A 27,782-nucleotide genomic window follows, 5' to 3' on the forward strand; every position below is an offset into this window, starting at 1 on the left:
TAATCAACCTGCACGGTATCGCATGGCTGGCCAGGATGTCACTTTAGTCAGATCATGGGAGGCGAAAGATGCAAAAAAAACAAACAAGTACATAAGGACTACACAGAGATACAAAACAAAAAATTAAAACAACACAGGGGACAGAAAGAAACAGACTAATGTGTGTATAGAATGATGAAAAGGTAAACACAGAGAGCTCATTGAAGATACTGCACATAGAAACACTGTAGATTATAATGCATAATGCACCACCTTACTGTAATTTATAAAGATATTGGAAGTCAGTCGTCACCTCGGAGTTACGTGACCTGCATTAAAGCACTCAGCCAGCAGCCTAGTGTTTTTACATGGTCACGTAATTCGTGACTTATAATGTCTTTAGAAATTACAGTAGGGGGTAATTTATCCTCTATATATAAACATAATTGAATACATTGTATAAATAATGGTAATAATGATATAATAAGTACATACAAATACGTTAACAATTATACGGAGTTCCTATCCCAGCTATCTGCATTTAAGACTGGAGATAGGCTTGAGGAGATTAAAAGGCAGTTGGATGACATGCTGGTTGTATACTCATTGTAACTGGCTGCTCACAAATTAATTTAGCAACAATTAATGTCCCACAAAGCTTTAGCTGATGGTTTATTTACCGGTCTGGTCAATAACCAGTCATTTTTGATTTACAGTATTATAGATGAACCTTGTGCATTTACCTTACTCTCTACATCTTAACTGATGATTAGGTAAAAGAAAGAAAGGCTATTAAATGTTGCATTGCACGGACAGTCAATACATTGTTTGGGGTCCTGGGTTTGAGAGCACTTTCTGTGTGAATGTTCTCCCTATCAATTAGACTGATAACTTTGCAAGGCCAGTCATTAATTTAACTAATCACATTCTCTTTATAGTGTTTTTCACCATTTTCCCTGTCTAATTAAAGAAAGAATATTGCTTATGCTTTATTGAAGTGGAGACCAGTGAATAAATAGATTAAGTAACTAGGTAAACATAATGTAACCACAGGGTTTCTCAATTTATAATTTTGTTTCCTAATAATTTATTACCAGTTTAAAGTTGCTAAGACACCTTTACATATTATCAGGAGTAATGATATTCCAATTATCTCGGAGATTCACTTCATATTAGGAAAGTTTTTACATCCGCTGCATTTTAAGGTATACTTTTGAACCATAAAGTCCCTGCAGCACTTTAAACTATCTAATTACAGATTTCTAGATGTGTAACTGTACTTTAGGCTTTAATATTTGTAGTTGCCATATAAAATTAGAATAATTAAAGGTGAAAAGACCTATGCCTAATTATAGTAATAAGGAAGATTATATAATACATTTCACATTTTATTTAAAAGAATCCTGGCTGAAAAAAGAGAGAGCAGATTATTGTCTGATATATACTAAACCATATAATTAAGGAGAATGAGTAAAGTCCATAAGAACAGTAGGTGAACCAAAAAATGTAGAAATGTAACAAGATGAAGGGGCTGATTTATTAAAGGAAAATTATACCCCCAAACAATATAGGTCTCCACAAAAAATGTATTGCATAAACATCTTATATGTGAAATCCTGCTTTGAACAAATAAACCATTTTCATAAAAATATACTTTTTTTAGTAGTATGTGCCATTGGGTAATCAAAAATAGAAAATTGCCATTTTAAGGATTAAGGGTCACCCCCTCGGATCACACGATTCACGGTGCCCACAAACAAATTGTCTGATGTTACGTCACATCAGCCAATTAATGGACAAAGTTCTTTCTTTTACTCCCATACTACTTCCTGTTACAGTTAGAGCTGCATTATTTCCTGTCAGGTGATCTCGGAGGGAGCACACAGACTAGCACAATATGGTGGTTCAAGGTAAACTATGTGAAAGGGCAGTTTTTACTGATATATATATTCCAGTTTGGTCATATTCTTTAATGGACCACTATATATGATATAAACTGTTGGTTAAAGGACAAGGACAGGCTAAGTCACTTGGGGGTGCCAAAATGTTAGGCACCCCCAAGTGACTTAAATTGCTTACCTTGTACCCCAGGCTGGTGCCCCTGTTAGGAGAATGAGTTTTGTACAGAAATTGTACTTATAAATGTATTTTGTGATTATTATATGGATATAAATATGTTTTTCTCATTTTATACACCTTCTCATCTGAGCAGCTTCTTCACTTCAAAACTTTAATATAAAATGCCAGGGAATTTCCTACCACTTGAAGCCATGATAATTAGTGGTAAAATGTTGTAGAGATGACTAAGTACAGTAGCTTTAGACCACTGTTGGATTCTGTATATCATAACCTGGATGAATGTAAACCTTCAAGGCACATTATATGTGCATTTCTACAGCTGGTCTTAAGGTCCAATACAGCAGCAGATCAGATTTGGATTTTAAAGTTTAATCTGTTCACAAACCTTTGCCCTATGAGGTAAAGATAGTAAGGAGATCTGTTGTATCAACCAATCTACAACAATGTGGGGATCAATGTTAAAGGAGAAGGAAAGTCATTTTGGCTTTTTACTGCCAATAGATTCCCCACATTAGTTCCCTCTAGAACAATATATTTATCCTGCAGACCTGAGTTAAGAAGTTTTCTCTGTTTGTTTAAGCAGCTGCCATTTTAGCTTGGTCTCCATAGCTTCCTGCTCTAGTCCTTATAGCTCAGATTACACATTCTTATGGGAGGGGGGAGCAAGAGAAGGGAGGGGGAGAGGGGAAAGAACTGAGCAGACTCAAGCCCCAAACCTGAAGGAGCCCTAAAAGAGACTCAGTGCAGCATTTCTGTGAGTGCTTATGGCTGTATTTACACAGACCTTTCTCATAAAGTTTACTTAGTTTTTACCTTTCCATTATTATTTTTTATTGCTTTTCTTCTTTTGTTTATTTTTTAGTTTGCCATTCAAGCCTTTGCCTGCTTTTTAGTATTGCAGAGATACAACTAATAGTTTACATTTCAGAGAGATGCAGACCTAAGCAAAAATAAATAAATAAAACATGATGACCATTGTAAAAAGCTTCTTAGAATACCACTGGTTGCAATAATTTCCCCAAAAACAACCTTGTTTTCAATGTGCAATATATCTAAACGCCAACAAAAGTATTGATGTAGACTTACTCAGAGTATTTTTGCAATCTAAATACATTTTAAAAATACATGCAGGCGTTCAAAGCATGATATTAACAGTAAAGGGGTGTGTACTATATGGAGTAAAGTTCAATACATTTTTTTATCATCTATTGCAGGGGTGCCCAAACTTCCCCCCCCCCCCCCAGCGGTCGACTTTTAGCCCCTCCCCACGTATGTACATGACGCAGCATACGTATGCATACCCCATAAAAGCGCCGCACTTCCACATTTCCAGGCATCGATGCGGTCCACCAGAAGTCCACAGGGGATCGACTGGTGGACCGCGATCGACGTTTTGGCCACCCCTGATCTATTGCACCTGTTTAATAGCAAACGTCTCATTGGTTGCTATGATTTACTGCACATCAACAAGCTTTGAATCTTTTTTTACATATGGAGGCCGGTATAACTGCTAATAGCTGAAAATTCTTTTATATAATATCGTTTATAATAAAGGCTTCAACTCTGCAATGACATCACTCAAACATTGATACTCTCCCCATGGAGTTTCAGGTACAATCAACTGCGTAATGCTGTACGGATTTAAACATGCTAAAATAAAAGCTGGTAATCATACTACATTTCACTTAGCATTTACACTAATTCTGCGTAATGAGAGAGCACAGAACTTTGCAACGATTCTGTTCCTCTCAGCGTGATTAAAATTAACGCACTAGAAACATAAGTGTTCCACTAATGTGGAGCGTAACCTTGGAATGAAAGGTTGAAAATCACATTTAATCTCTGAAAGATATATTTATTAAACCTTTTTAATCCTTTATATGCCCTAATCACTTAATTTTGTACTTGAGACCCAGCACTTAAAAATGGATAATACTGGACAAAGACGTTTTTTAAGAATAATTGGTCGTCAGACACTTGGGTTAAAGAAACACTAGCTTTTTTGTATTTTCTTTTTGTATAAAGGAAATATTGAGAAAGGAGTGTAATTGATACTTCTGCTACACAACTTTCTTCTCTTTTTATTGACAAATTCATTGACTGCTACTTTTACCCTCCAGCCATCCTAGTGTGCAGGGTATAGTTTAACCACATCAAAAAATAATGTCTATTATCTATGGTAAACAAAGTTACAAAGTATGGAATGTGGGGACAAAGTCAGCTAGTACTAAGAAGTAGTAAACTCCAAATACTTAAGCATAAATTAGTCACTGGCACAACTAGAGTCAGACCAATCAAACACAGTCCTGTCCCCACACACGAGGTACCACTGACCCTGAAATATATTGATATCCATTAATAAAGTCAAACGGTAACAGTAACCGTGTAAAACAACCCATTTATTGCTTTCAAAAGATAAAAAGTATGGTTAATCACAGGTGTTATATTGAGCAGTTCTCCAACTAATGTAAAAAGAATTAGATAGGAGTAAACGCCCAACGTGCGTTTTGCTCAGTAACAGAATGCTTTCTCAAGGGCTTATTTTCTCATACCTGTTGCTAGCCCCCTGAAGCACAAGGAGTAGAAAGAGTCCCTGCTTTTGGACATTAACCCTGTTTATATTCACTCTCCCTGGTAGATTTGGCATGTTGTTTTACATTATCATGACTTTTCTGTCTGCCAGGGAAGGATAGCTGCCATGAGTCTCCTGCACATCTGTGCAGCCTTTGGCTTTTTTAAACGTGAACATTTGCTGTGTGAAAGAGATGTTCAGAGTCATGGGTCTTCATTGCGATAAGCTGCTGTTCCTTGGAAAATAAAAACAGGAAAAACAGGAAAAGTATTTCTAGTCTAATTCTTTGCTTGGCTTTATTTCAATTAATTAATTTTTTTTTTTTTTTTTAAATAAATGTGGTACAGTGGCCAGTATTGTTTTATGGGCAACTTTCAGCATGAATGGTGGCCTACAGCTTACAAATAATGGCTACTTAGCAATGCAGCGTATTGATATTGTATTTGGCTTGTCAGATGCAGTGCTGGCTAGCCTAATGTGTGATGGTGTCATTAGATGTATTTATGTCACATATTTAGTGGTTGCTTTATTAAAAGTGAAGCTTGAGGGCATTAGTTGACCCATATTATCTCTTAAGACGTGAGACAAAGTAGGCACATTATACCACTGCAATAATAGAGGTATGTACTGAGTCCCTACCCATGACATGTAATGCATTTACCTTCGTTATATCCCCTATGGGTACAGTACCTGTGTCATATAGAACGTAATTTATTCTACAGCAGCTAAGCCAGAGGTGGATGTTAATGAAACACAAAGCCATTCTAAGCCTATCTAAGTAAAATGTTTTTTGGCCCAAAGCTCACTAGTCTGTGGGGGCAAATTATTCCGTGGTGAATTTTTGCACCTGTTTCACAAATAAATCCGCCAATGGGGTAATTCACCGCAAATCCATGCCTGCTGAATTATTTCACTCATCATTAACAACTAACCTTGCTTTATACGGAAAAATAGGTCTACACATCAACAGTGAAACCAAATTATCAGAATCTAAATCATCAAATGGTAACTGCTTCAAAGTCCACTGATCAATGATTAGAATCTTTAAGCAAATTCTGCAAAGAAATGTTGTATCAGGTAACATTACATGAAAAGTGAAGACTGCTTGTAGCAGGTAATTTGTAGTTTATGAGGCATTGCCTTAAAAAAAGAAAGCAATCAACTTAATTGCTACCAACAACTAGTGTGTGATGTTGGCCCTTCACAAAAAAACAGGCTCACAAATTGAGTTCAAATGAGCAAGTCTTTGCTGTACCTGACCTTCTAAATTGTGAGTATTTTTCTAAAGGTGAATAGTTTTGATATTATTATAGTTAACACTATGGGGCTGATTTACTAAGACACGAATTCGAATTGGAAAAATTCCGATTGGAAAACGAACATTTTGCGACTTTTTCGTATTTTTTGCGATTTTTTTCGGCGCCTTTACGACTTTTCCGAAATTGGCGCAACTTTTTCGTTACCAATACGATTTTCGCGAAAAAACGCGAGTTTTTCGTAGCCATTACGATTCGCTCGTATCTTGTCGCGACTTTTTCGTATTGAGTGCTCGTAAGCGGCGGGCGAAACTTTCAGACTTAGCATGATTTTGGAAGCCTCCCATAGGACTCAATGGCACCCTGCAGCTCCAACCTGGCCCAAGGAAAGTCTCCCATAGGGCTCAATGGCACTCTGCAGCTCCAACCCGGCCCAAGGAAAGTCTCCCATAGGGCTCAATGGCACTCTGCAGCTCCAACCTGGCCCAAGGATAGTCTCCCATAGGGCTCAATGGCACTCTGCAGCTCCAACCTGGCCCAAGGAAAGTCTCCCATAGGGCTCAATGGCACTCTGCAGCTCCAACCCGGCCCAAGGAAAGTCTCCCATAGGACTCAATGGCACCCTGCAGCTCCAACCCGGCCCAAGAAAAGTCACCATACTGAAGCTTGAATGAATCTGAACGCTACGAAAAAATCGCCAGATTTTGCACAACATTCGGAATGGCAACGAGAAAGTTGCGATAATTTTCCGAAAAAATCACCAAATACCGATCATTACGAAAAAAACGCAATCGGACGCATTCGGCCCGTTCGTGGGTAAGTAAATGTGCCCCTATGACTTCTAAAAACACATACTGACTTACTGAACAATATGGCTACCAACAAAAATGCTAAATATGTCCCAGGTGGGATCCTCCAGAACTGTCCTCTGCAAGATCATTTCTTGTACATTCTGCACCAAACATCATCACCTTTACAGGCTAACTCCACCTATACTTGGAAACCTATCAGGTTTTGACTATCTCTCCCATTTCCTGTATATCCATTCAGTTTCTTCTTAGCAGCTACTTGAACACATCGCTCTCCCTTTCAGTATAATACTAAGCCTTCCTTTCTATATGGTAAACAGGTTCTGGGTAGGTAAGGACATTCCCAGTACAGTGTCTCAAGAAACCTTTGAGTACTTCCATTGAGGTACTTCCATTTGTCGCTAAGCAATTCTGCATGACATTACAAGATCTTAAAAAAAAAAGTTTGTGTCATCTGTACCACACCTATTAAAAAAAAAAAATGTTTTTAAGATCCACTGATACCAAGTGTTAATGAAACACATTGACACCATCATTGGTATTGAACTGTCAAACAGGCCTCCAAGCCCAGAATGAGTTTGTAGTTTAGACGGTGCTCAGAAAATATATATTATAGTTAAGGTACAGTAGCCCTTGTGTATGCTTTTCCAGACGCACAAAAGATTGTGATTGACTAGAAGGATATTCACTGATTTTGTCCTTGTCTATTTGTTGGCCATTAGTCTGGGTACCACTGCTATAAGAAATAGCATTTCCTTTAGTGTGTATATTGTTTTAACCACTAATGAATTGTTCATCAAAGTTTTATCCGAAATCACCCATTTAAGAATAACATTTGTGCGAATAGGGTGCGCCGCTAATATTGTTTCTTTTTTTTTTATGTCTGGCTTCTTTGTCTGCGAGCACCCCTGTTTCCAAACCCAAAGAATTTTTGCTTTGAAGCCTACATGTTTATGGAAATCCTAATTTAGTAGCAGCTCACAGTTGCTTAAAAGTTTACCAGGTGAACAACCGGGCTATTACTAGGACACCAATATCCATGAACTGTCACATTTATTTTCTAAAGTTTCCACTTTAATGGATAAAGTTTTATCAGTCACATTTGATAGCAAAACAGCAGCACTGGCATTTTGAGGCAGGGTAATTGCTGGCAATGTGAAAAACATCAGTAGAAGTAATATTTTCTGTTTTCAACTGTTGCTTCGCACATTATTTTTAATGCATGACGGCTGACAGATGATGAATTAGCTTACTGTATGTCGAGAAATAATAGAGATATGATCAGGCTGAGACGATAGCAACACATCTTGGACGTGATACACATTATTTTGTATTTCAACAAAGTTTTCAATTTTGCCAATCTATTTACTTTCAATTTCCACCAGAGACCATTTCACCTTCAGAAAACACTTTTCTTCCTGTTTCAGGTATGGATTAAAGGTCAGCCCTTATTGCTGCATTTATCTCTCATTCCTGTTTGGCCATGATGTTTGTGATAATAGATATATCTGTTTGAAATGGAAAGTGATTACGTCGATTTGATGGGCTGTCTGGAACAAAACATTACAAGCACGGGAAAAATGTAACCTGATCAAGGACAAAATGTCACATTTACTACGTTGCTCAAATGCTCTGGTTCTAAAAGATAATCAAGGCTTGGAAGTACAAAGACATAACGTTAGGGTAATTGAGTTTTAGAAAATATGAAAAGGTACAATTAATTGAGGAAAATGTCATCTACAGAGGTGATGACCCTAAAACTAAAAATGATTGCTTGGATCTTTTCACTTGTGAATTACTGTAATAACAATAGAACATCTTGACAAGCGGATGGAGAATATTAGAAAAATGTAGATTTTACTGCAGAAACTTTTAATTGAAGAACAAAACATTTCAAAAACTTTCCATGTTTCTTATTATGCGGATAAATGTAAACATTGTGCAAAGGTACAGCAGCTGCCAGCAGAAAACAGAACATTTGCAATTCATGTTTGCTTTATTATATCATATCCCACATGACTAATGCAGTGTCAAGCCTGTTGTGCCCCCTTCCCCTCCCCCGTCCCCACAATAATAACAATAGACAAACTTAATTAGGAAGAGAAGACCGCAGTTTATTGTAAATTATTTAACATAGATCAGCAAATACTGTATGTATATATATATATATATCTACCAAGGCTTGGAAGGGAGGGAGGGATGTTGTAGGAAGGGAGGGAGGGAGGGATGTTGTTGGTTCCTGCTCGCCGAAAAGATCTCGTGGGCTTGCATCCGGGCAGGTCTTGCTTTTATTCCCTGCCCTGAGCCTCTAACCGACTGGGATCTGCCTGGGGGGAGGGAAGGGGGGGTTGTCCTCTTTACTTAGCCATGCCCTTCTTCCATTTTCTTTTACTCGGGTCATTGGGCTCCCTTAAATTTCCTATTATGGTCCTCTTAAATGTTAGATATTTTCCCCAGCCCTATTTAAGGGCATTGTCAATTGCATATTTCTCACACTGGAAGCTCAGAATAGTGCTACACACCTGAAAAAGCTGGGAATACAAAGTTGTGTCATACTCTACATGGAACATTAATAAACCTGGCAGTTGTCATGAAAGTGATACAAATACATTGAATTCTATAGAAAAATATGTGCTATTTGCAGGAAAGAAATGGTGATATGATTGCTTAAAGGAAAAGTAACAATAAAAATTTTTAACTAAAAAATCTATTCTACCCTCCCCCAATAATTGCCCTATCCTGAAAACCATTTGTTTTTTTGAATGCTTTAGAAGAAAATACCTGTTAAACTCGGCTTCCTGTCATTTGAACAAAGGCAATACGACCATGCCGGGGAAAGTATCAGGAGATGCATCAACTATGCGATGATCGATTGATCCAGCCTAGCCTGACTCCTTCCTATACCCTTCCTATACAGAAGTCAGGCTAGGCTGGATCAATCGATCATCGCATAGTTGATGCATCTCCTGATACTTTCCCCGGCATGGTCGTATTGCCTTTGTTCAAATGACAGGAAGCCGAGTTTAACAGGTATTTTCTTCTAAAGCATTCAAAATAACAAATGGTTTTCAGGATAGGGCAATTATTGGGGGAGGGTAGAATAGATTTTTTAGTTAAAAAATTTTAGTGTCACTTTTCCATTAACACACGGGAGCCCATTCATTAAGCCACATTTTTTTTTGTTGAGAAAAAAAATTGTATTTTTTCTAATTTATAGAACTTTTCGTAATGTCCACGATATTTTTGTTAAAATTCCACGACTTTTTCATGGTTTTCGTTAACGTCCATGAAAATGTCGTATTTTTCGCAACAACTACAAGCATTTCAGAATTCATTCAAACTTTGGTATTGTGACTATCTTTTGGCCAGGTTGGAGCTGTAGAGTGCTATTGAGTCTTACTGAAGACTTCCAAAATCATACATTGAAGGTTTCAAAGCCAGAAAGGTTTTCGTGCCGTTTGCGAAGCCATTTACCCCTGGCTTGTGATAACAATAAATTGGCTATAAGGATTTTATGTTAATGCAGTTTTTACATTTTTTTTAATACTAAGTTATGATATTACACTTTGGTCTGGTAGTCAGGGCACTGCTTTTTATATAAAGTAGGAAGGTCAGTAAATGGCAATAACTGGAAAAAGGTGTTTGTTCACTTTCTGTATAACAAAATGATAATGGGTGGTAACTAACAGCACAGTATTTCAGCCAATGACAATATAGAAACCCAGAATGTTGACTGTCAAAATCTTAGATTCATGCAGGGCCTTTACTTACCTGCCTCTTGTTCATGTGCTAATTGGTTTAACATTAAGCAGCGGTTTTATCAACATTCACGTCAGTTTACAAAAGTCAGATTTTTCTAGATTTATTAAGCAAAAAAACACAAATATAAAAATTTGTAATCTAAAAGCTGGCTAGTTTGTGTACAGATACAGTATTTTTCAATTTGATTTCTGAGATTAATTTTAAATTAAAAATGATGGGTAGAATGTTATTTTTTCACATTTATGTAACTTCATTTTTACAATTTGAGTTTTCTAATAAATAAGCACTCATTTCAGATTTTTGAGTTTTGGAATTAAAAAAAAAAAAAACATTAAATTTGTGATAAATTGGCCTCCCTGTGGTTATCACTATCCTAGTTAAGACATTTGGTTCTCCAAAGGTTATTATTCTTTATTTAGGGATGAACATGTCTGTATCACAGTTTTGAATGTCATAGAACCTCTACTAGTGATGAGCGAATTTCTGCATTTTGCCATTGGCAAATTGTTTCGCGAAACCTCCATCAAAATTCGGCATGGAAAAATTTGACTCACGTAAAAAAAATTTCATTACGCGTCAAATTGCCCACAAAAAATTTGCGCAAATGCTTTGCACATTTTTTTTTGCCGTTTCGCAAATTTTATGGCGCAGTGAAATGGGACAGATTCACTCATCACTAGCCTCTATGTCTGCTCATTACTAGCCTCTACATCTGTTCTATGTTTTATGGGAATACTGTAATCAAAAAATATGCCTTTGCCTCCAGCAGGCTAAATAGGTAAATAACAGAGTATGGCATAATAAAAATAATAAAAGGAAAATGTTATATATAGTGCTGGGGGGAGTTGACTCTCAGTAGGGCAAATTAAACTTTTGTAATCTAAGGTTAGATCCAAACAGGGGATTAAGCCATCCAGTCCAGCTGTAGCTTATTTTGCTGCACTGTTCAGAGTTTGCACAGTTTCAGGGTACCTAGGATAGGCAACTTTATAGCACAGGGGTACCAAATGTTCTATATTGGCCTATGGTCTGAATTAGAATCTGCCTTCTCTGTATTATTTTGTATGGCTACCAAGATTCTTTACTGGCACATTTCTGTGCAACACAATCTTCTAAAAAAAAACATTCACATCAAACATTTTGTACCGTTTAAGAAGCAACATCTAGTATCAAGTATCTCCTGTTTCCCCACGTGCCCTTCTGACATCTGCCGGCCATGTTGTTTAGAAGGAATGTTCGACTCACTGCCTGGAAGGATAAAAGCTGTGTCTGTCTTTATTTCTCAGCAAGGTTTTCTTGTAAGGCCAAACAAAAGCGTATTTCATACTTTTTTGGGTAGTGGAGAATGAAGTCGAAAATTCCTTCTAAACAGCACAGCCAGCAGATGTCAGAAGATAGTAACACGCGGTTTTGAGGGCACACAGGGGAAGCAGGAGAGACGTTAGCTTTATTTCTTAAATGGTGCAAAATACAAGCAATTGCTAATATGTTTATTTATGTGTGGGGAACACAAGAATGTTCATGTTGTTTTTTTTTTTTTTTTACTGTAGATTCCCTTTAAAACACAACTATTTCTAAGATATTAAAGAGACCCATTATCAGAATTAAAAGCTCAGCCCAGAACAATTGAATTGTTGTCATTGTGCTGTACCCCAGGTGTAATATTTTTAACTTGTATTTGTCATACTAAGGCATGACAAATTTATTTAACTTTTATAAGCTGTCTGGTAATGTTCTTGCTGTTGGCAACACTGCTTTAAAGCTTCACATTGAGTTTGCTGATGTAATATTCATCATTGGACTGTTATTATATTGCAAATTGGAATTGCACTTAGTGCATTCTTTTTGCACCTGTTTAAAGGTGCAAAAATAAGTTTCTGCTGGTGCATTCTGTTCTCCAGTGGTCAATGGGTCGCTGAATATTTTCTTGTGGTTGCAAAAGCTGTGAGTAGGTACCTGATCACAGGAAGATCTTTCAATAACGTAGGCGCCGTTGGTTTGTTAACATTTACTTTTGGCACCTTGGTTTGGCAGCAGCGCTTGCACTTTATCTTGTGTTTTTTAGTGATGAGTGAAATTTTTCGGCAGGCATGGATTTGCAGCGAATTTCCGAATTTTTCTCAAAACCTCCGTTAAAATTTGCTGTGGAAAAATTTGTTGCGTGTCAAAAAAAGATGCGGGTGACAAATATGACTCGGGCAACAAAAAAAAAATGTGCAACAAATGCATTTCACAAATTTTTCGCCATTTTGAGAATTTTATGTCGAAGCAAAACGGGACAGATTCATTCATCACTGTGTTTTCCCCCATGTCCATGTAGGTTTACACCGGGTTCTCTAATTGACCCTAAATTGGCTACTTTCTGAATGTTTCTAAATGTAGTAAACAGATAGGTTTAGTGTAAGTGTAAGTACATTAAAAAAACAAAACTAAAAACAAAACATCCTTCTAACCTTTGACAAATGTAATAATTGAATATGGTTGTAACTAGGATTTCAGTCAGTATTCTTTAGGTTAAAGGGTAAGTCTCCCCAAATTTTAAAAATAAAAGAAACTGAATTATGAAACACACTGTTTGTATATAAGGTGTTTTACCAACTTTGGAAGGTCAAAACTCACTGCAACCAATATCTTTTAACTTCTCTGTTAGGATAAGTCATTGCAATATACTGTAAATTCTCACAGGAAATTCTCAAAGGACATATTTTCCTATTACCATATTTTTTCCAATAATGGTTTTTATTACATCCCCCATTAAACTTAAAAACCCAATAGAATTGTTTTGCAGCCATGTTGGATTCATGCTTTATCCTTACAAGGTGCTGCCTTTTTATTACAAATAAAAGTACCAGTCAAAAGGGAATAATTGTTTCAAAAGGGCAAGATGAACAAAGGCATTGCTGACTTCTCTGTATAATGGTTTTCAGGTTTCCAGATAATAGATGCCATACCTGGATGTAAGAAATGACTTGTACAACTGCAGAACTGACTGGCAAACAGTCTCCTGCAATCTGTGGTCTCTCAATAATATTCCCATTGCTGAGGAGAGGAAAAGAGCATGGGTATGTGAGATAAAGAACAACATAAGAATGCTCATGCACCCATGCTTCTCCTAATACTCTTAGGAAATTGCTATGTAACACTTGTAGCTATCACTGACTCCGGCTTGCCTGAATTTCCTTGGCTGATTACATTCTGTAATAATGTTCCTATCTGAAACTAATGAACCCAATCCAATACAGCTCAGTGGATACATATATATAAGCAGCTATGTCCATACATGAAGAAAGCACCCAGCAGCGCAAAATAAATTTGGTTCTCCAAACTGACTTGAGCAAAAATATAGTAGGAGAATCCTCTATTATTTACTGCCACCTAAATTAAAAAAGTCAATGATTGAGAGTTCATATGAGGAAAAAAAACATGTCCAAAATTATTTCCTTGAGAAAGTTCCTACATATGCTTTCATTTACTATGGCCTATGCTTAGTGATGGATAACTGAGGGTCTCTAAAGCACACAGAATTGCAACCCTTAGCCCCTAAATACTCACCACTTACCACTGTTGGTGTTACTGTACTTTGTGGTTTGTGCAGATCTGATAGGGACATGGGAGCCCTTACATCCCTTTGAGCATCCTAATTGGTTGCCAACTTTTCAACTTAACCTTCAAATAATCTGAAATATTTAAAGCAAAAATTATCCTTGTGTGTTTCCTTTTCAAAAACATACCATTTATCTGATCCATATATCTGTTTTTGTTATTAAACTGCACTAAGAAGAAACATTTTTTCAGTCTACTGAATCTTCGTGACATCAATTCTACCTTACACAGTCTATATCAACTAATACGCTGTAATAGGCACAAAGTTGAAACAATATTTACAGGGATAAAAACATTTGAAAAAAAAATTAGAAAAACTGGAATACGCCAGATTCATATTTTAAACAGTTTACATTTTGCCTAGGACACCTCCCATTGAATTCTACATGAACTTGCAAGCTTTCGTTCACACACAGATTAGTACATGACTAGACTAGGATTTAAGAAGTGAAATCTCATTGGCCATTTCAATCAGCTTGGCCCATGTTACAGATTTCATCATCTGTAGATTTCTTTCATGTAAACTCAACTTTTATATAATGGGTACCTCCTCTTTAATACAGGTATGGGACCTGTTATCCAGAATGCTCAGGACCTGAGATTTTCTGGGTAAGAGTCTTTCTGTTATTTGGATCGCCATACCTTAATTGTTTTCCCTCCAATAAGGATTAATTGTAGGAATCAAGTACACGGTACTGTTTTATTACTGCAAAGAAAAAGAAAATAATTGAAAAAAAAATGTATTATTTGATTACAATGGAGTCTTATGGGAGATGGCCTTCCTGTAATTTGGAGCTTTCTGGATAACAGGTTTCCGGATAACGGATCCATATCTGTACAGTAAGTCACCAATAGCAACATGACAAACCACAGTTTTACTCAGACCAACACAGCCAGCCTAGCACAGCCCAGTGGAATGGATCGATGGCTTTTCTAATAACAGTGACATGCACTTAACTCCTACTCTCTATTATAAGCTGCCCTAATCAATTCAACTGTTTAGTTATTATAAATTAGCGTCAGGATTTATCCATTTATGGAGCATCTATAATTCATGGACTTCATAAGAATTTTCTGGAGTCTGAATTGCTGCTCTCCAGCTTGTCTGCACGTACAAATCTATTATTGCTTTTTGTTTTATTTTCTGTTCTTGTTATTATAGGTTCAGTAACACAGCATGAATCATTAAGTGATATGTGTATTTTCCCCAGTCTATTTCTGCCTTGTGCATAATGAGCTTTTAATGAACTTTTCATGTACTTTGCAATATATGCCAGGTCTCTGGCTTTCTTTCTGAAGGATGGAAAGGTTTTTGGTCACAGGCATTGTCTTTGCAAGTTTTTAGCAATTTGTGCCAAACCATAACCATACCAGAAGGGACCAACCCACACGTCTCACAGTAAATGGAGACATACATAGTTTGAACACAGTATGACAGTCTTTGTATACTGAAGAATTGACAAAAATACTGCAAGACATTTATTGTTGACATCAGAAATATACTGCATGTTTTATTAGTGAAAATAAAAGAAAACCCACTTACCATTTAGGCAGTATACTAAATAGATGGTATATTATAAGGACCTTTGTTAATGTGGCCTTAGCTCATGCACAGTGTACTGTATGCATTCTCTATGCACAACAGTGGGGACTGTAGTACTGCATACTTGGGCAGAGACTTTCACTAAACAAAATGCTTTATCACTTTATTGTATGAAATTAAGTGAAGCTGTTGTACCCATTGAGGCAACAATATGCCAATGTTCTCAACCATGAAAATGAAGGGGGGGTCATCTTTATCAAAAGCAGGGGTATTATGTAGTATTCTCTAATAGCTGTTTCGATATTTCTGGCATCCATGTAATGGTGAAGGGTGGATTGTTTGAGGTTGCCTGAGACAGAAGGCCTCTGTAAAGAAGAAGTGCCCTAAGGTTGGAGAGCACCTTAATGTAAGTCAGGGAAACATGGCCCTGTGGATATGAACTGGACAGTATGACCGTAAGCCTAGTTATAGCACACTAAGGGACCTATTCATTATGCTGTGTAAAAATGACACAATTTGTAATACATCACCAGGCTTCGCCGTGTAAAAACGGTGTACTTTTTTTTTTTTTACACATTTTTTCTTATGCCAGAACTTAAAATAACGTAAAATATTGGCGTAAAATCTGTTGTTCGGACAACGCCATTCACCATTTATTTTACAAGGCTTTTTACACCATTTTGTTTCCGGCAAATTAAGTTTTACACAGCATAATAATCAGTATTATTAGTATCAATAGTTCTGTGCTCCTCCAAGAACAAGTAGTGTGGAGTTAGTTCCAATAGGGTCTGACAGGATGTTAGGCCCAGGGTTTTACACATTGCTTTTTAGGCAACACTGTGAGAGATGTTACTCTGGGGCTCCACTTCTGGGGGATTTATGATTGCTTGAACCTTTTGGCTTGAGCACCTAAATGCTGCCAAACTCTGTCTTATTAGGAAAGCCTGCTCAGGGAAAAATACCTCAACCAATAAGATTTTTTCCCCCACAAAACCACACATTAGTTCCTTTATTATTGCTCGAGCAACTATAGGAGTACTACGTAGAAATAAAAAAATCCACTGGTGAGCCAAATGCGTTCTGTGTTGTTTATTAATTCAGAGATGCATCTCTGAATTAATAAACAACACAGAACGCATTTGGCTCTCCAGTGGATTTTTTTATTTCTACATGGTACCAATTTGTAGACCTGGCGAAATCTACACCATTGTGATTGAGCCTCCTCACTGAATTTCACATTTTGTGGCACACCAGCTGTATTTTCCTTTTTGTTATAGGAGTACTACCTATAAAGATATTGCTAATATATTTGTATCCTATAACAGAGCAAGGAAGTCTGTTTTTTCTGAAAAAGTTTTCGGCAATGAATGTCCTGTTGCTGTTGGAACTGTTGCTATCCAAGTTTTTATGAAGAATTGTGATGTGTGTGTGTAACAGCTTGGAGAGCAATTTCTCCAACATTACAACATGAGCCCAGCTAAGAGTTACTTCTAATATGTCTTGGGTTAGAGGCTATTAAAAAAAGCATTACAGAAATATATAGAGAACTATTTCATTTATGTCTCAGCATATGGGTTATGAATATTTAAAGCCAGATAGCAGTGTGACCTCAGCAGTGTGTGCATTTTATAGGACCATTTCCCCGGCATTATAAGACACTTTTGCCCCAGCAATTTATGAAACAGTGGTCCCAGCATACCTGCTATTTTGTGCACCTTCTCTGTCATTAGATAGAGTGTTCTGCTCTGATCATATGCTTTGCTCTGTATAATGGCTGACAGGGTGCACAAAATAGAACACTGAATGCTACAGTATTTGAATGTTCCTTTAAAAAGAGATGCCATCCTATCCCAATTCTTTAATTGAATTAAAATAAACTAATGAAAAGGTCACCCCACCTGGTAACACTTGTAAAGAGGTTATTTTTTATGCCAAAGTGCACTTAATTGCCAATTAATTAAGGATACATATTAGAAGTGGTGATAAGCGAATCTGTCCCATTTCACTTCATGGAAAAGAAATTTGCGAAACTGCTTAAAAACCGCACAACTTTTTTGACAAGTGAAACTTTTTTTTTTACGTTGTTTGACTTTTCCCTCACTTTTCCACACGTTTTTGAAGCAGTTTCACAAAAAAACAATTTGCCATTGGCGGAATGCAGAATTTTGCAGCAAATCCATACCTGCCAAAACAATTAGTTCATCACTAATAAGAAGGTGTAAACAGAGTAAAAATACTTGTCATGTACACCATATGGTTTTTATCAGCCTAAAGCTCAATTTATTCTTTTTTTTTTTGAGAATTGCTTGATTTGCCTTATAAGACCATAGATTTATTTTCATCATTGTGTCTATAATGAAGATTTTAATTCTAATTGTATAAAAGCATCTAAGAATATAATCATTAAGATATTGAATAATAAATTGCATTATATTCATTATCGTTTGCCATTAAAACATCAAAGGAACAGTTAAGATAAATAAATAATGTTATTGAATTTTAAAAGTATATTAGATTTATTATCATCTATTTCTGTGTTTGAGGTTTTGCTTTTATTAAATGCCCAATTATACTGTTAGTCGATGTATTGGAATACACTGCATGAATGATTTAACCTACACTTTAGCTTGGGTCACAATGATAATACTAACATATTAGCTTAAGAACAATAAAAATCTATTTTATCACAATGGCGAGTAACTAAAAAATACAAAATATATGCATAGCTATTTCACTGAATGTACCATACTAAAGACCTTAACATCTTTGCCAATTTAGAAACAATCATATTTGCAATGATATCCTAAGCTTTGTGTAAGAAGTAACTGAATGTAGCCCTGCATATAGTGTCTCAGTACTGTCTCTCTGGCCCTATAGAGCTTTAGAAAGATGATTAGTAACATACAGAAAGTGTTAGTATGAAACTATAATTATTCTTATTTCCATATTGCATTTACAGTGTCAGAATGGATTCATATATTTTTGTTTTGATCTACTTAAAAATATTTTTCAGTATCTTTTCATTGAGCATCTACAAATAAAAGATTTCTTGCCAACAAATTCCCTATTGTATATAAGCTTTGTAGTCTACAGTTTGGTAGAAAAATATGCATTGCATTTCGATGTATAAGAATTAGAATAAGTGTATTCTACACAGCTTTTCTGATATCACTATGTAAATGTACAGGTTATGGGATCCCATATCAAGAAACCCATTATCCAGAAACTCCTGAATTTTGGGAAGGCCATCTAAAGACTCAATTTTAAGCAAATATTTCCATTTTTTATATCCTTTTTCTCTGTAATAATAAAACAGTACTTTGTACTTGATGGTAACTAAGCTGCATGAATCCATATTGGTGGCAAAGCAATCCTAAGGTATGGTGTAGTGATGTGTGGGCCAGTTTGAAACCTGAAAACCACGGGTCAGGCAGGTTTGGGCTGAGGCCTGCACAGTATTGGTGGGTTTAGGCTGAGCTTTTCCTTCTGAATTTCATGCCCATTACCTTATACTGCCCGGCTTCCATCTCCAGAAGCCACTATTTATAGGCACGTGCCTGCCTGTCCCCTATGTGAAGAGAGAGAGAATGGGGCAGGTCTATAAATAAAGATGTATTGCCATCTCGGGTTGGGAGAGGGGGGTTAGGGTTCGGTGCACATTACTAGTATGGTGATCCAAAGTACGGAAAGATCCCGAAGTCCTAAGAATTCCAGGTAATAAATCCCATACCTGTACAATTTATAGCTCCATTTCTATGTAAATGACTACAAGCACAACCAATCCCGAACAGCACCTCTTGTATTTTTAATTAAAATGCCTTTATTGCAAATATTATTACAGCTATATGTAAATGACTACCCCATTGAATACACACCAGCTTTTTTAAATAAACTGTAGTAGTGTATTTAAAGCAAAGATACAAAATGCTGTCAGTGTGGGGGTATTGGGGAATTATAGTATGGGTTTTCTGTATATTTCCTTTACCTTATGTAAGTAGGTTGGGCGCAAAGATTATTTAACCATGTAGTAAATATTGTTTATCTGTATTTTCATTTAAAGAAGAAAGACAACAGCTTCAGTCTCATTGAAATATTTATTTAATGTTTAAATGATTTTTTAGTAGACTGTCTTGGGTGGGTATGGGGATCCAAATTATGGAAAACCCCAGGTCGCAAGCATTCTGGATAACAGGTCCTATACCTGTACTTATGTTTGCAATTTAGTTTTCATTTTCATTTTTATAACTCATAACCTACTTCTAATATTTTTAAAACATTTGCAATGGTGTACATCTATGTTTTAACAATGTTGTTTTCTTCTAGATTTGTGACAAGGAATGGCACTACTACATAATCAACATAGCTTTCCCACTTGTTACCTTATACATGGATGGAGCAACATATGAGCCATACCTGGTAACCAATGACTGGCCCATTCATCCTTCCCACATTGCCATGCAACTGACAGTTGGAGCTTGTTGGCAAGGTATGTTGTGTACATTTGTTAGTCTAAGTGCCACTAAAGGACCTCTTTAGGTGTAGAAGTTTGACTTCCTATCCATTAACATATTGTATGGTCATCAAAAGTTTTTTTTCCCTACTACTTTATTGTAATTGAACAGTTTCTGGTTAAACTGGGGGGACAAAGATTATCAAGCAATTTAGAAGATCTTGACCATTGTGGAATACATTTGCCAAATAATATTTGAAACATATAATCAAAGGAACACATGCTGTAGCTGTGCATTAAACTTTACTCCTGCCACACAAACACACAGCTATTTGAGATTCAGCAAGATAGACCGCAGTCCTGGGAAAAAAAAGGTCTATTAATATATTTATATATTGCAGATTAGACTCTGTGGGGTATTTAAAAGAACAGATTACAACTTGCTGAATATTAGTGTTTTGTTTTCCTGCACTTCCAGCCTGGTGTAGAGATATTAAGGGATTTGGTGCTCCAGCTGCCCTGAGCCTCTTATAGTCCTGAGCAGATGAAAAATGCATGCACGCAAATTAATGCTTTCAGTGTGGTGAATTGTGAAATAATGCTATCTAAATGTGTTCAATAATGCACACACAGTTGTTAGTTATGAGAAATAGTTATTTGTATTTGTGGAATATATCATAATCTCTGCCCTGCATTTGTTCTGTTTAAAACAATTATTCCTCCATCCAATATTGCATTACATGATCATTTTTTTTTTTTTAAAAGCCCCCCCTACCTCTCCCTTTTATCAAAGTCTGTTACATAGAAAAGTGCCCCTATTGAAATCCTGAGCTAAAAAAAGCAGAGCAGCGCAGTGGAGTTCCCAGGCGGCATTCGGATACTTTGCAGGTCTCTTCACTGACATGGACCCTGAAGGGCAGTTGTGGGGGGCCTTTTGTACCTACATGGGTTTAGTTCTCCCCATTGTATGTTGCAGAGAACCTTGCCAGGCCACATGTCTTTTAATGGTATGGGACCTGTTATCCAGACTGCTTGGGACTTGGAGTGTCCCTTAAGTCTACTAAAAAATCATATAAACATTAACTAAACCCAATAGGACTGTTTTGCCTCCAATAAGGATGAATTATATCTTCGTTAGGATTAAGTACTAGGTACTTTTTATTATTACAAAGAAAAAGGATATCATTTTTGAATTATTTGATTAAAATGGAGTCTATTTGAGATAGCCTTCCTATAATTCAGAGCTTTTGTTGTAGAAAAAAATTCTTTTGTGATTTATTATGCAACAAAATCATGACAAATTCAAATGAAAAAATATGTCATCTAAAACTTGTCAAGATCATATAGAAGTCAATGTCAGATGTCCCTTTTCCAAATGGAAGATCTTTCTATGCTTCCTGGTTTTAGAGGTTTTCTGGTTTTTTTGGACGCTGGCTTTTGTGGACAATATGAAAGAGTTGTGGCAAAAAAAACTATAAAACCACTAAAATTTGAATGTTAGTAGATGTCCTTCATTATAAATTGTATACCAAACAATGGGCCAGAGGTAGTTCAGTAAGGAAAAGATTTATCATGTGAAAACCGATGGACCAGATTCAGTTTGAGATGCAATTCAGTTCAGAAAAAAAGTATCTCATGGTTGATCACGTGAAAACTCGAAGTGTATGGGGAAAGACTGGAACTGAAGAAAAGGGTTTTTTTTTCCTCCTCAAATGAAATCTAGTCTACAAGTTTTCATGTGATAAACCATGAGATAACACATGGTCTGAATGGAATCTGGCCCAATGAGTTTTCACCTTTATTAGTGAATGACCCAGGTGCTTAGGGTCATAGTACAGTACACAAATGCCAAATTAAGACCTCAACAAAGGTGGTAATAACAAAACTGAAGATAATGATGAAGCCTTTTACTCCAGTGACTTTCACTGCGTCAGTCTACAATAAAAGCTGCTGCCAAGTTTATACACTTTAGCAAATGCTCCTTCTTGCCATGCCACTCTGCCAGTCTCTATGCCAGTCTCTATACTGGCAGTGTAAAGCACTGCAGAATAGGTTGATGCTTTATAAATACCTGCTTAGAATAATTTTCTTTCTATTACTCTTGTATCTTGTCTAGAGTAGGACATCACATTTACTTAAGAAAGAGGAGAAATCCTATGATAAACTATAGCAACCCATCCACAATTCTAGAAGTAACATTTTGGAGCATATTTATCATATTGCGTAAAACACGGCATAACGGCATAAGAAGCTGTGTAAAATAAATTGCAAATTTATCAAGTTGTGTTTTATTAAGCCGTTCGAAGGCTGGATTTGGTACTGTTATTTTACACAACTTCAGGCCTTGTGCAATCCATTAAAGTTAATGGATAAAATTACAGCACCGTGTACAGCAGAAAAAAATCCCGATAAAAAACCGTGATGGATAATTGACGTATTTTCCCATACTATTTTCAAACCGCTGCTTCCCTTTAGACCAGATTTTTATACAGAGGTACACAATTGCTGAAAAGCATTACACAGCTTGCTGTTTGTTACACACTGATGCTTTGTAATGTGTCTTGTACTTTTCCACCATTTTTTTTTTTACACAGCATGATAAATAGACCCCTTACTGTCTACTGTGTGAAAGAACATATCTAATTGTTTCTGCGGGCTACTAGACCTTGAGTAAACTGTGCACCTTTTATAACATTACCCCTTTAATGTACTACTGAATACTTCTTTTGATTAAATGCAACTTTAACGTAGCAGTGAATGAACAGTTTAGAGCTCAGCCACCTCTTTAACATTAAAATTCAGCCAGTATTTTTTCAGAGCAACAAGCTATTTTTTGCTGTTCCAGACTATGTTGGTCATTATAACCTTGCTGAATGTTTAGATCTAGCAAAGACTATATTTACACCAATTGCCAAAGTTACGCCTGTTAATGTGCATCTTTCAAGCCAGGAAATTGTTTATGCTACAGAAGAACTGTTAGCATCACTCTAGTTAATGTGCATCTTTGAAGCCGAGACTGTGTTTATGCTAACTGCTAGAGTTGCTCCATTTAATGTGCATCTTTCAAGCAGAGTCTCTGTTTATGCTGATTTGCAATTCTACCTTGTTCAGTCTGAAAAACTGCCATAGCCCCGTATTAGATCTCTGTATAATATAACAGGGTATTCAATAGTTATTTCTTTGCAAAACAAATAGGAAGTTAATTCCTGTTCATAAAAACTAAAAACCTTGCCCTCATTTATTCACATACTGTAAGTGCAAAGATTCCTAAATGTAAAAACCAAGCTGCCATTTGCTTTCCTCATCCCAAATGCATGAATATATACATGGTTATACTGAAATACTTGATGAGTGCAGAGAGGGAGGGAAACTGAATGTAGAGAACACACGGGTAGCAAAGACTGAGAAATGGTGAGAGTCTGATATGTATTAAAAACTGTGGGGTAATATAGAATATGCTGAGATTGTGCTGTGTTATAACACAGGGGTCCCCAACCACCAGGCTGGGGACTGGTCCCGGGCCATGGGCTGTGCTGAACTGGGCTACCTCTGGTCCCAATTACCTGTGATCGCAACTCCATGACAACAGCTATGCAAAGCCCAGGGAACTTTCTACTGATAGTGAAAAGGACCAAAGTACTTAAAGCTCCATACTAAGCATCAGGGGATGTCACCACTTAGGTGGGAGTCAGAAGAGCAAGGGGCTGGGTGCATCTAGTTGCAGGGAAACAAGCTCAAGTCTCCCACTGATTTTGTATTATGATGAGCTGTATTATACCCACCACCTATGGTCCTCGGAAAAGTTGTCTTGCTTGAAACCAGTCTGTGGTGCAAAAAAGGTTGGAGACTACTGTTATAACACATTATACACAGGCTTTGTTTGCAGAAGCTGAAATGCCTACCCATAAAAAAGCCATACCATACGCACTATTTTAAGTTTGGGGTTCCTACACGCCACATAATTAGGTAAATCTATCCACATTGGCCGTTAAACTGTTCAATACATGGAAATAATAAAATAGAAATGAAAGAATTAAAGTGGGTAAAACCAAAGGGTGAAGACACATGGAGCTACTTAATAGCAGCTACTTGTCACAGCTACTAAACACCAGAAAATACCCTGCCATAGACAATGCTGAGAATTGCCTCTGATAAAACACACGTAGAGACAAGTATCAGTAAATGATCAGCATTGTCTATTTTAGAAGTAGCTGCTACTAGTAGCTCCATGTGTCTTCACCCAAAAAGTGTTGGTGGATGGCTTACCATTACAGTGGGCGTGGCTTATGATTGTGGAAGGGGCTTATATTTGGCACACCTATGGGCTTCTAATCTCAGTCATGTGCTGGACATATATAAGTTCAGGTCCTAGGGATTGTTTTACAATATGTTGTTAGTTTTGATGATTTTCCCCCTTTTTTAAAAAAAAAAAGTAAATTATTTTAACTAGATGTTACCCTCATACCGCTCATGATATGGGAGGGACGTTATAATTATTTTAGGATTCTATACAAGTTAGTAAATTATATAAATAGTAGCAAGTGACTATTGCTCTCTTTACAGAAAATTAGTTAATAAATAAGCACAGAGCTGTTTTTATTTAGCATTTACTACAATTTAAGCTATAAGGCGCAGTCAATGATCACTTCTTCCATTGGTTATTTCTGTGTAGTTTACTCTTATATTTTAGCACAGGCTTTAAAGCACACAAGACATTATTTGCAAAAGTACAATTCAGGCATATTCCTTTTTTTCAAAATATGATTCAGTAATAATTTTCCAAAGATTTTCTGGTTATTTAAACTGTTTGCATAATGCATACTGTAATATGCTGATAGTGCTTTTGAAGATATGGCTTTGATCCACGTAGGAAGCACTGTTCTGAAATTATGCAGATCATCTGAAATTTCCCCTAACCACAAATACAGCATGCAGCGTGCCCGTCCTATTTTTTGTGTGTTGTGAGCCTTTTCAAAGGCATTGGTACAGCTTTAATGTACTTTAGAAAACTTCAACATTTTAATTGAGAAAATATGCAAGCTAATCTCATCTTTTCAATAACATTTTCATATTTAACATTATTAGAGAAACACAGCTCCTTTAAGGAACAGTAACACCAAAAACTTTAAGTTTGTTAATGTAATTAAAATATAATGTTCTGTTGCTATGCACTGGTAAACGTTGTGTGTTTAAATAATCTGCTGTGTAGCCATGGGGGCAGCCATTCAAGATGGAGAAAAGGAGAAAAGGAGAAAAAGCACCGGTTACATAGCAGATAACAGATAAGCTCTGTAGAATACAATGGTGTTTTATCTGTTATCTGCTATGTGCCTGTGCCTTTTCTCCTTTGAATGGCTGCCCCCATGGCTACGCAGCTTTGTTTATATAAACTTTCTGAGGCAAACACACCAGTTGTAGCAATGCAGGGCAGTAGTACATTATATTCTAATTACTTTTATACACTTTTTTTGGTGTTACTGTTCCTTTAAAGTCTAGCTTCTATACTTATTGTTTATCTTATAATGGAGCCAAATACTCCACCCCACATCAGTGTGCCCCATATACGTTTGCTTAAACCAGGGATCCTCGATCTTTTTTTACCTGTGAGCCACATTCAAAAGTGTTTGGGAGCAACACAAGCATGAAAAATGTTCCTGGGGTGCCAAATAAAGGCTGTGATTGGCTATTTGGTAGCTCCTATGTGGACTGGCAGCCAACAGGAGACTCTGTTTGGCTGTACACCTGTTATTCATGCAACCACAACTTGCCCCCAAGTCAGGAATTCAAAAATAAGCACCTGCTTTGAGGCCACGGGGAGCAACATCCAAGGGTTTGGGGAGCAACATGCTGCTTGCGTGCCACTGGTTGGGGATTGTTGGCTTAAACCAAAGAGTAAATTAGTTCAGTGGAGATCAGAAGGTGTCTGTGGTTATCCAAACTAGGTTTTAGAAGTCCATGCTTGGTGTGCTCCTCTACTTATTACAACCACATATAGTCACATGCAGTGCCCTGTCTTGTTGCATGAGATTCTCAGTTCAATATGGTTGAATAATAGCCCTTTAGGTTTGCCTTTGCCATATCAGAGTTGTTAACTTGTTAAATTAGTCTATACAGTCAAACGTATGATGAATCTACTACTCATTTAAATCATCCCTCGACATCTCAACCGCAACAAATCCAAAAGTCAGGGGTATTTGTCATTTTTCATTTGGCTAATCTTTGTTTGCTTTGTGGTTTTAGAGGTTTTTTTTACTCTCTCAGTTGTGTGATAAAAAAAAAAAATTTGTATTTTCGTGTTTTTTCCTTTTTTTTATTTGAGCTTTTTGACTAAATCATTTGGCATTCATGGTTTTAAAGAAAATTTGTTTGTGGTTTCAAAAACCTCTAAAACCACAAAAATCAGGATGTTAATAAATTTGCCCCTAAGTTATTCATACTGGTCTTTTTGGTTTACTTCTAGAATAAAGCAGGCATATATTTGAGGTTTCTATAGAATGGAGTATAAGTGAGAGTTGTGCAGAGATGTGAGTACTCAGTGTACAGACTGTGCTACTCAATCATTCTGTCAAAAAACAGACCTCACTAAACTGGTTAAATAACAGTCTAGAAATCGGTCATCTTGTAACTGCATATATGCTTATAGTGGATTTCTCTGGTATTACTACATGTTATTAATGTGCAAAAAATTCAATGTCAATTTAGTGAGAAATAGATGAAATGGAAACCCAGTTTATTAATATGGTAGATTTCCCCCTTTAAGTACAGTATTTGAGAACTAATTTATTTTTCCACATGGGTCTACGTCTCAAAATGGTTATTAACTCCATAAATGAAAAATTATTCATTTTAAATGGAGATAGTCATTTATTTTTGGCACATTTAAAACTTCATCTAAAGTAGAAATCTTTTTATTTTTAATTGTGTGAGTTTGCTAAAAGCTCTGCCATGTTCAGCCATCTTGTATAGACAGGGCACCAGTTATTCAGAATGCTTGGAACCTGGGGTTTTCTGGATAAAGAAACTTCATGTAATTTGGATCTCCATAACTTAAGTCTATTAGTTAAACATTAATAGAATCCAATAGGATTGTTTTGGCTTCAATAAGGATTAATTATATCTTAGTTGGGATTTAAATAAAATAAAATTAGTTGATAAAAATAAAATCTCCCACCCACTGCCCTCCACTAAGCCCCCTCCCTGCTCTCTCCCGCTGAGTCTATTTCAGGGAACAGAGTCTCTGTAAATCTGACCTATACAGATTAGGATCAGCAACACAAAGCTCGCTGGCACATGCGCAGTTAAAGATACGCCAGCAAGCTTTATATTGCTGAACTGGGAGGATTTTTTCTAGGGGGGGTTAGTTCTCCTTTAAAATGAAGTCTATGGGACATGGTCTTTCTGTATTTCAGAGCCTTCTGACTAATGGGGTTCTGGATAACAGATCATATACCTGTAGCATTTTGTCATATACTGTATATATATTATTAACATATAGTTATAAAGCGCCAACATATTCCGCAGCGCTGTCTATATATATTTATATTAGTCATAAATAGTGATGAGCGAAAGTTTTCACCAGGCACAGATTCACTACAAAACTTTGTATTTCGCCATTTGTGAATTTTTCCGTGAAATGGGTACAGAAATTCATTGCAACAAAAGTTCAACAAACGAGGAAAAAGTCACGGTCACGTAAAAAAATTAGCAGTAGCGGCAAAAAAAAATCGTG

General features: G+C 36.6%; 1 protein-coding gene and 1 long non-coding RNA gene across 3 annotated transcripts in view; one reads left to right on the forward strand and one right to left on the reverse strand.

The window, feature by feature from the left end:
• The window catches only part of clstn2 (calsyntenin 2), a 438,919-nt gene that overhangs the window by 382,925 nt on the left and 28,212 nt on the right, over positions 1-27,782 (forward strand). Inside the window, exon 9 of the mRNA XM_002941193.5 lies at positions 19,927-20,089. Coding sequence (XP_002941239.2) covers positions 19,927-20,089 — 163 coding nt within the window. The remainder of the gene's footprint in view (positions 1-19,926; positions 20,090-27,782) is intronic.
• LOC105945392 overlaps positions 1-27,782 on the reverse strand; it is a 143,649-nt gene that overhangs the window by 77,451 nt on the left and 38,416 nt on the right. The window contains exons 2-3 of one of the 2 annotated variants that reach the window (XR_004222719.1): positions 14,017-14,134; positions 10,467-10,551 (exon numbers count right to left, since the gene is read on the reverse strand). The exons of the other annotated variant lie outside the window; for it this stretch is intronic. This is a non-coding gene — a long non-coding RNA (uncharacterized LOC105945392). The remainder of the gene's footprint in view (positions 1-10,466; positions 10,552-14,016; positions 14,135-27,782) is intronic. 2 annotated transcript variants of the gene reach the window in all.

The sequence above is a fragment of the Xenopus tropicalis genome, chromosome 5 (genome assembly GCF_000004195.4).
Source record: "Xenopus tropicalis strain Nigerian chromosome 5, UCB_Xtro_10.0, whole genome shotgun sequence".
NCBI classification, from domain to species: Eukaryota; Metazoa; Chordata; class Amphibia; order Anura; family Pipidae; genus Xenopus; species Xenopus tropicalis.